Here is a 9,384-nt window from a genome sequence, read left to right on the forward strand (position 1 = left end):
TTTTAAAGATTTATTTATTTATTATATGTAAGTACACTGTAGCTGTCTTCAGACACTCCAGAAGAGGGCGTCGGATCTTGTTACGGATGGTTATGAGCCACCATGTGGTTGCTGGGATTTGAACTCCAGACCTTTGGAAGAGCAGTCGGGTGCTCTTACCCACTGAGCCATCTCACCAGCCCCACCTTTTTCTTTAGTAATTGTTTTGCACATGTGTTGTCCTCCCCCCCCAATCACTCTCTCACACACGCACATGCATACACACATATAAGTAGAGCATACATGCACATATAAATACAGCCTGCTGAATCTACTTAATGTGGCTTCTCTGTACATGTGTTAAGGGCTGAGATTCAACTACTTCACGGGCCTTGTCCCTGGGAGACAGTACATTTATAGGACCTTTAAAGCTATTTACTTATTTCATGAGTAGATTGTATGTTCACTGTAGAGAGTGTAAGAGAATAGAGCCATCAGGTGGCTCAGAAGGTAAACAAACCACTTGCTTCCAAGCCTGGTGACAAGTGACAGATCCCAGTTCCATGTCTGGCATCCATGTGGTGGAAGGGATGTTGTTCTCTGACCTCCACAGGCATGTTCAGCACAGGCTCACCCATATATAGTTGTGAGTGGGTGTGTGTGTTCCTTCCCTACCAAAAAAAAAAATTCAAAACACGTGGGAATGGTGGTGTGCACCTGTATAGGAGGTAGAGAGGTAGGTAAATTACCACAAGTTCCAAACCAACCATCCAGGGCTATGGCAGCAAGTTCTCAAGCTTGGTAGCAAGTGCTTTAATCCCTGAACCTTCTCATCTCTCTGACCCCATGTTCCAGTCTTCAACTGTCAGCAAAGCCTTGGTGGGTAACCTTCACAAATATGCACACACATCTTAGTGTGTTCTCACAGGACAGGAGAACCCAACATTCTGTTACATTCATTTTGTCTCTAGTCTCTTTTCATCTGGAATGGTTTCTGTGTGTGCATGACACTGACTTGTGGGATGCTTCTGAGGTTGGGGTTGCCAGTTATTTGCTTATGAACATAGGTTGTGTGCTTTTCGCCAGAACACTGTAGGAGTGAAGCTGTAACCAAGGGCTCAAGTGGGCAAGTGGCTGCCAGGTAGATCTGTTGTTCTCTGGGATATAACTTGATTGTTTGGTTAGAGTTTGGTTTGGGTTTCTCTCTTACTTTTCTGATCCTGTTGCAGCGGCTCCATAGCTAGCTTTTTCCCTCTGTGAAGAAGTGACTTTTCTCCATCTGTCCCTTTGTCTCACTATAAAATCAGTGGACTCTTTAGGGACAGGATTTCAGTGTCTACTCCTGGAAGCTTAGTGTGTAGCCCAAGCTGGCCTTCAACTTCCTTCTTCTGGCTCCTGACTGCTAGAAGTAACTTGTGAGCCTCTGGCTTCCTCTTCGTCTTCCATGAAGCCCCAGCTGACCCCAAGTCCATGCTGTCCTCTGGCCTTAGCCTCAGAGGTGCTGATTATGGTTCCCTGCCACTGTACCCTTGTTTGGATGATCCACCCCTTTTGTTGCCAGATTTGGCCAGTGGGTGCTATGCCCTTCCCCCACATGGGATCTATGTCTCCTATCATGTACCTTCACTTTAGGTTCATCCTTAGGTTCATCTTACCATTTCCCTTGGGAGCCTGAGACTTCAGTGGGGAATATTTAGAAATCAGGATTTGTTAATGAGCTTGGTCCTTGCTCCTTTGTCTTTATGTTGGGAATACTACTAATGATGGTGTTCAAGTGGCTTGGCCTTACTTATCCCATCCCCCAACTGTGGGTGGTTTGCCGTGCTGAAATATGTTCTGCTTCTCTTGGTTGCTGAGTTCCTGTTTATCTGTGTGGTGAGAAGCTGTTGACACCAACCCCACCTCAGTAACACAGGGACTCAGTATTCACAGAAGAGCTTCACACCACTTAGCCATCTTGAGATTCCTAATTGTCAATAGTGCCATTAGAGTCTGGGTTGTCTGATCTATGTTTTTTTCTAACACAGATGAATGGCTATTTGTTTATTTTTTGATTTATTATTTTTTTTTGATTTTTTTTTTTTTTTTTTTTGGTTTTTCGAGACAGGGTTTCTCTGTATATCCCTGGCTGTCCTGGAACTCACTTTGTAGACCAGGCTGGCCTTGAACTCAGAAATCCACCTGCCTCTGCCTCCCAAGCGCTGGGATTAAAGGCGTGCGCCACCACGCCCGGCCGATTTTTTTTCATTTTTTAAGACATAAAAATCCTTTTAAAAATCAATTATTAGATCTAATTCTTTTTTGAAAATTTATACTTGTGAAGCATTGTAATACCAACATACCATGGATCTCCATGTAGCACACCATATTTATCATGTTTAAAAAGCTTAGTCCTAAACCGGGCGTGATGGTGCACGCGTTTAATCCCAGCACTCGGGAGGCAGAGGCCGGCGGATGTCTGAGTTCGAGGCCAGCCTGGGCTGCAGAGACCCTGTCCTGAGGGACGGGGATTAGGAGGTGTAAACAAACTTAACAGCTCAATCCGTTTTCTTTTCATTCCCGGGAGTATTTTTTAAACTGTAATTCTTTCTTTTTTTCTCCTTGTAGAAGAAACTGCAGAGGAAACCCGAATTGCTTGGTTGGCATTGGCGAGCACATTTGGTTAGGAGAGATAGATGAGAATAGTTTTCATAGCATTGATGATCCCAACTGTGAGAGGAGGAAAAAGGTGAGTGGCTGCAGTCGGTAGGACTTGGTTACTTTGGTTGTTGCTCAGTACCTATGATCAGAAACCTGGTACAGCACATGTGCACCACAGTAGTGGGGGGGGGGCTGCATGCCATCCCTACAACTCTCCTCCCCTTTTAAAAAAGAAGTGAATCGCCACAGATGTCAATGATTTCAGAGTCCTGTGTAGGTGTCAGAGGACTGAGACACATACATGGCCATGTGCATTGGAACTCTTGCTTTTTAATTTCAGAAAGTCTACTTAAGCCACACTAAAGACATTATTGTATAATTGTATAAAACTATTTATCTGTGCTAGGGGTCAAACCCAGGGTCAGGCACATGCTAGTTACCCTCTCTGCATACACTAGGCCGCATCCAAGCCCCCACAGACTCTAAAGCAGGTAATCACACAGCACACAAGCAAGCCTTTAGCCAGAGGCCTTGGTTTGCACTCTGCTTCTGTGTTCTGTAACCCAGCAAGTTTTGCTTAGAATTTAGATTGTCTTTAAAGGAGTGGTGCTAATTCAACAAGTTGCCATAGTGATTTCCCTTTGCTTTCTAGGGTGTAGTCTGTCTTGTATAATATGTCTGCATTTATTTTTTTATTTTATTTTATTTTATTTATTTTTTTGGTTTTTCGAGACAGGGTTTCTCTGTATATCCCTGGCTGTCCTGGAACTCACTTTGTAGACCAGGCTGGCCTTGAACTCAGAAATCCGCCTGCCTCTGTCTCCCAAGTGCTGGGATTAAAGGCGTGCGCCACCACACCCGGCCATGTCTGCATTTATGTATGGAACAGTTAGGGTTTAAAAGTGCGCATTAATATTTCTAACAAACCCAGCCTGCATCAGTCTGCGCTGTTGGGTTGGTACTTTCTGGATTAAAGGGGTACTGGTTTTCAGTTCAAGATCTCTAAAAGAGGAGGGCCTTCCTGCCTTTCATCCTGCCACTCCTTTAGAAGTCACGGTTTGTCAATAAAAATGCTGGTGTTTAAGTATACTGTGAAGCCTGTGCATACATGCTGCACACTAATCTTTTCTAGAAACATCTATTCTGGTTTTAGGTTTAGGAAGCTGGAGATGACAGTAGTGCTAGAGATGAATACTGTTGTTCTCTGAAGTGTGTTCTACTTTGGCCAGCTACAGTGGTGGTCAAACAGAAAAGGCCTCCATGAAAGTTCTGCCGCCCTGCAGCTAAGAGGGGGTCGGGTGCTCATGCCAAGCTGATGCGGACAGGCTTAAAAGTCTTCAGTCTGTAAACTAGAAATAATGTTCTTTATAAATCTTTAGTTTTGTGCAGGCTAACGTTGCTCCTGTAACTCTTGTTTCTGTAGAATTCCTTTGTGGGCCTGACTAACCTGGGAGCCACCTGTTACGTCAACACCTTTCTCCAGGTGTGGTTCCTCAACCTGGAGCTTCGGCAGGCGCTGTACTTATGCCCCAGCACCTGCAGTGATTACAGGAAGGGAGACGGGACCCATGGAGGAAAAGGTCTGTGGGGAACGGGGAGCAGGGGCTTCCTGCTGAGGGGGTTGCCAGCCAGATCTCTTATGAGCCTGCTACAAAGAGGGAAATAGAAGTGTCGGTCCATGCCAAGGGCAATGCTGGAAACATACTGGGATTCCAAAATACATCCATCAACCAATAAGTGAAGCTTTTAAAAAAATTATTCCTCTCTAGTGAAATTTTCTGGTCATCTTCAGGTATACAAGGAGTTTAAGGCCATTGCCTGCCCCTCCTCTCCCCCAAAAAAAGCTTTTAAAAATTTGTTCTTTGCCCGATGTGGTGGCGCATCCCAGCACTCGGAAAGTAGAGGCAGGCGGATTTCTGAGTTTGAGGCCAGCCTGGTCTACAAAGTGAGTTCCCAGACAGCCAGGGCTACACAGAGAAACCCTGTCTCAAAAAAACCAAAAACCAAAAAACAAAAAACAAACAAACAAAAAAAATTTGTTCTTTGATTGGAGAGATGGCTCAGCTGTACAAAGCATTTGTATTCTTTTAATGCACCTGGGTCCAGGTTTCCAGTATCGGTGACTCCTCTTCCAGGGAGTCCAGTACCCTTAACCAGTACCAAGCACACACACAGAACACAAACATATATGGAGCCAAAACACTCACACACGTAAAATAAAAGTACAGCATTTTGGGGCTGGAGAGATGGCTCAGTGGGTAAGAGCACTCACTGCTCACCAGAGGTCCTGAGTTCAATTCCCAACAACCACAAAGTTCATTATGGACATGTACCACCATGCTCGGCTGGAAGGAAGTAGGTAGTTTTTGTTTTTAAATGAAACCTGCTTTTTTCTTTTACTAGAGTATGAGCCTCAGACAATTTGTGAGCATCTTCAGTACTTGTTTGCTTTGTTGCAAAACAGTAACAGACGATACATTGATCCTTCAGGATTTGTTAAAGCCTTGGGCTTGGACACTGGGCAGCAGCAGGTAAGAACAGCCTCGGTCCTGGGATCTCCCCACCCCACCCCTCAGCTTCTCAGGTGCTCAGGGGCCCCTTAGAGCGCCTCTAGGGAAGATGAAGCAGCGTGCTTGTCAGAATGTAAAGTTGACCTGGTGTGGTGGCAAACACCTTTGATCCCAGTATTTGGGAGGCAAAGGCAGGAAGATCTCTGAGTTTGAGGACATCCTGGTCTACTTAGTATTTGAACATGCTGATAGTCTTTGTAAAAGAAATTCTACTTTGGATTTTAGTGCCTTTATTTGCTGACCAGTGTGTACCTTATGCTTGCTACTTTTCTTTTGTTTTAATGTATAGCTTGCATATCATGTATTTAATGCATAGCTTGCATATCATGTGTCCTTAGGTGGTCGTGGAGGCCAGAGGAGGGTGTTGGGTCCTTTGGAACTGGAGATACAGGTGGCTGTGAGCTCCTGATGTGGGTGTGGGGAATGGGCGGGGGTGGGGGGGTTCTTCAGAAGGGCGGTAAGAGCTTGGCTGCTGAGCCATCTCTTCATCCATACTGTACTCTTTACTCTCTCTTTTTTCCTTTTTAAAACATTTATGTATGTATGTATGTATATGAGTACACCATTGCTTTCTTCAGCCACACCAGAAGAGGGCATCAGACCCCATTACAGATGAGCCACCATGTGGTTTCTGGGAATTGAACTTAGGACCTCTGGAAGAGCAGTCAGTGCTCATAACCACTGAGCCATCTGCAGCCCTGTAAACTTATTTCTTAAAACTGATTTGTGGGACCAATCGAGTATAGCTGTAGTCTTTGAGAAACGATAAGTTGAAAATACAAGTAGTTTCTGAATAGTATTTGCATTAGAAGTCAGGAAGCAAGATACAACTTTTTTTCTTTTCATTAATTTAAACTGTAGGATGCACAAGAGTTTTCCAAGCTCTTTATGTCTCTGTTGGAAGACACTTTGTCTAAACAGAAGAACCCGGATGTTCGGAATGTCGTGCAGCAGCAGTTCTGTGGAGAATATGCCTATGTGACTGTGTGAGTCTACCGAAGCTTTCCTGCCATTAATTACCGTTCGTCTCAGTCTCAGGCTATCAAGGTGGTGGGTTATCACGGCACCTGAGGGATTTCTAGCGGTATATTTCCATGGGAACATGTTGAAGCAGCTACCTGGCTGATTGCAGTCGAGTGCTGCAGGTGTTGGGATCTGTCTGGCTGAAGTCTGTGAGGCTGTGTGTGTAGTGTGTACTGAGATGTGAGGTCGGAACTGGCTAGCAGACTAAAGCATGCTGGACGTCGCTTGGGAAGGCTCTAGTCCATGAGAGACTGATTCCCTAGTCTGGTTCTGTTTTTATTTTGCAAGTAATTTATGTGCAACAATTTCTGTAATGGAATAATGAACATTATAAGCACTCCCTCCCCTCTGTCTAGAGCAGTGGTTCTCTTCTATTTTTTTTTTTTTTCTTGTTTTTGTTTTTTTTCAAGACAGGGTTTCTCTGTGTGGTCCTGGCTGTCCTGGAACTCACTGTGTAGACCAGGCTGACCTCGAACTCAGAAACCCACCTGCCTCTGCCTCCCATTAAAGGCGTGCACCACCACGCCCGGCTTGAACAGTGGTTCTCACCTTCCTAATGTTTCGACTCCTTATGTCGTGTTGACCCCAACCATAAAATTATGTCCTTGCTACTTTATGATTGTGACTTTGCTGCTGTCATGAATCGTAATGTAAATATCTGCCATGCAGGCTGTTTAGCATGTGAGTGCCCAGGTTGAGAACTGCTGGTGTAGGGTGTGTGCTGCAGTGACTTCAGCTGCTCTTCTCTCTCTCTCTCTCTCTCTCTCTCTCTCTCTCTCTCTCTCTCATCTTGGTGTTCATTGGTTCATTGTAGGTGCAATCAGTGTGGCCGAGAGTCTAAGCTTGTATCGAAGTTCTATGAACTGGAGTTAAACATCCAAGGCCACAAGCAGTTAACAGACTGCATCTCAGAGTTCCTGAAGGTACTTACATGTCAGCATGCGTGGTTTCTGCTCACTGATGGCTCTGTTCCATTTTGGGTGCCATTTTGATTCATGGGTACATCCGTTATTGGAGATTTTATCAAATAAGCAATACCTGTTTTTGTAAAGGTCCAAAAGGAGCTATAAAGTAACAAAGAAGTCTGCATCTTAAGTTTAGAGCATTGTATGCTAGTTTGTGTATACAGTTATGGGTATGGTTATAGGTAGCACATTCTGAGTTCTGCAGAAGTAGAGCTGGCTTCTGTGGAGCTGCTCTGACGAGTGTGATAGATGAGCTTGGAGCACACAACTTCCTGTCTTTAAACAGTGTTGAGTTTGCATTCTCTCTTGTACACATTAACAGTCGGAAGCCATTAATCACGTTGAGTTTATCCAGCTAAAGACGCCCTGAGTGTTCACTTAGTTGTATTAATCGAAGTGGCAATGTTGTGCTGACGGTATTGGCCAGAGCAGCAGAGGTTGCAGTGCAATGCCGTGGTTACCAGTGGCTCATTAAAAAATGCACAAAATAGACTGTGGCGTGGTCGTCCAGGTGCTGTAGAGAATAATGCAGGGCAGAACTGGCTGTGGGCCTCTGTGCTTCACAGAAAGCAGGAGAAGGGTGTTTCTGAGCATCTGAGTCACTGAAGGCCGAGCGGAGGTGGGACCTGTGGTTTGAGGACAGGAAGCTGTGTGTGGCATAGTGCTTGAGCCCATGAAGAGTGACAGAAAACAATAGTTGGAGAGAGATGTCACAGCTGAGAGACCTGGTTAGAAGTCTGACTTGTCCATCCACTGAGACCATCGTAGTTGTGGTCATGGACGGATGGCATGTTCTCTAAGGATGACTGCAGGTTGCTGAAGGGCGGGGCTGCCAGGACTGGGGCTTAACTGAAGGGTTGGCTGGCTGGCTGACTGGCTGGCTTTTCTAATTTCAGGGTAGAGTCAGTCAAACTTATACACTGAGTATGAAGGTGAAAGTCAAGGGCTTTTAGGTTTGGTGGCCCGATGAGTTGGAAGAATGTCTTTGCTAAGATGGAATAAGACTGAGAAGGGTGGGGTTGAGAAGAATAGTGAGGTGAGGATAGACCTGAATACTGAGGTGGACAGGACAGTCTGGAGTTCAAAGCCAGCTTCAGCTACTTTAGGGAGAGACTGTTTATGTTGCGTAAAGAGTTTAGCCTGACCTGTAGCTGCGTAGCAGAGAGTTTGCTCAGCATGTTGAATGTCAGTGACACACACACACACACACACACACACAGACACACACACAGACACAGACACACACACAGACACACACACACAGGTTGGTGTTAAATATGTGTTACTTGAAGGGGGAGAAATGAGGATTTTATAAAACGTGCAGGAGGGGAAAGACTTGAGCTACTTTTCTCACCCTGACCTCTGAAGTCATTAGGGAGAAGCATCAGCTGGCTGGGGAAGCTGCCGAGGGCCTGTGGGGGGGGACGAGGAGGAGGGTGGAAGGAGGGTGGCGTTCACAGTTGGATGGAAGGTGCTAACTCACAGAGTTGTGCTTTACATCAGAGCTTTCCACGCTTTCTTCACACCCTTCCTAACTACTTCCTCATCAGGAAGAACGATTAGAAGGAGACAATCGATACTTCTGTGAAAACTGTCAAAGCAAACAGAATGCTACACGGAAAATCCGACTTCTGAGCCTCCCTTGCACTCTGAACTTGCAGCTGATGCGTTTCGTGTTTGACAGGTGAGTCTGCAGGCAGCGGGCAAAGACGATGGCTGGGTGGCTCACGTGGAGCCTTGGCTCTTCCGAGCATATTTCATGATGTGTGTTGCTGGACTTTGTTGGATCCACCAGCAGATGAATACTGACACAGGGACTTCTTATTGTACTGTACCTTAGGTCTCTGCTTAGGTTGTCTCCCAGCGCGCGCTCATCCATCCTCGTCTATGTCCCACTGGCAAATCTTCTCGTGTCTCATTATTCTCCCAGAGATCCTCTCTCAGCCCGGAAGGGTCTTGCCTTCCCTTTCCTGCCCAGCTTTTGGCTGTTGGCTTTTTAGTAAACCAATTGCCAGCTGAGGGTAGGAAGGGTTTACAGCACGATACGGGTAACAATGCCAAAGTTCTTTCAGAACTCCTACAGAATTAAAAATTGAGTAAGAGCCGGGAGTGGTGGCGCACGCCTTTAATCCCAGCACTTGGGAGGCAGAGGCAGGCGGATTTCTGAGTTTGAGGCCAGCCTGGTCTACAAAGTGAGTTCCAGGACA

The 9,384-nt window shown here is 45.7% G+C and overlaps 1 protein-coding gene across 6 annotated transcripts in view; it reads left to right on the forward strand.

Annotated features, from left to right (window-relative positions):
* Usp48 (ubiquitin specific peptidase 48) overlaps positions 1 to 9,384 on the forward strand; it is a 67,539-nt gene that overhangs the window by 9,210 nt on the left and 48,945 nt on the right. For all 6 annotated transcript variants that reach the window (XM_021199646.2, XM_021199648.2, XM_029539485.1 and 3 more), the window contains exons 2-7: positions 2,587 to 2,707; positions 4,043 to 4,199; positions 5,023 to 5,150; positions 6,051 to 6,175; positions 7,027 to 7,135; positions 8,728 to 8,861. In XM_021199646.2, the coding sequence (XP_021055305.1) occupies positions 2,587 to 2,707; positions 4,043 to 4,199; positions 5,023 to 5,150; positions 6,051 to 6,175; positions 7,027 to 7,135; positions 8,728 to 8,861 (774 nt within the window). The remainder of the gene's footprint in view (positions 1 to 2,586; positions 2,708 to 4,042; positions 4,200 to 5,022; positions 5,151 to 6,050; positions 6,176 to 7,026; positions 7,136 to 8,727; positions 8,862 to 9,384) is intronic.

Source organism: Mus pahari, chromosome 6 (genome assembly GCF_900095145.1).
Source record: "Mus pahari chromosome 6, PAHARI_EIJ_v1.1, whole genome shotgun sequence".
In the NCBI taxonomy this organism is placed as follows: domain Eukaryota; kingdom Metazoa; phylum Chordata; class Mammalia; order Rodentia; family Muridae; genus Mus; species Mus pahari.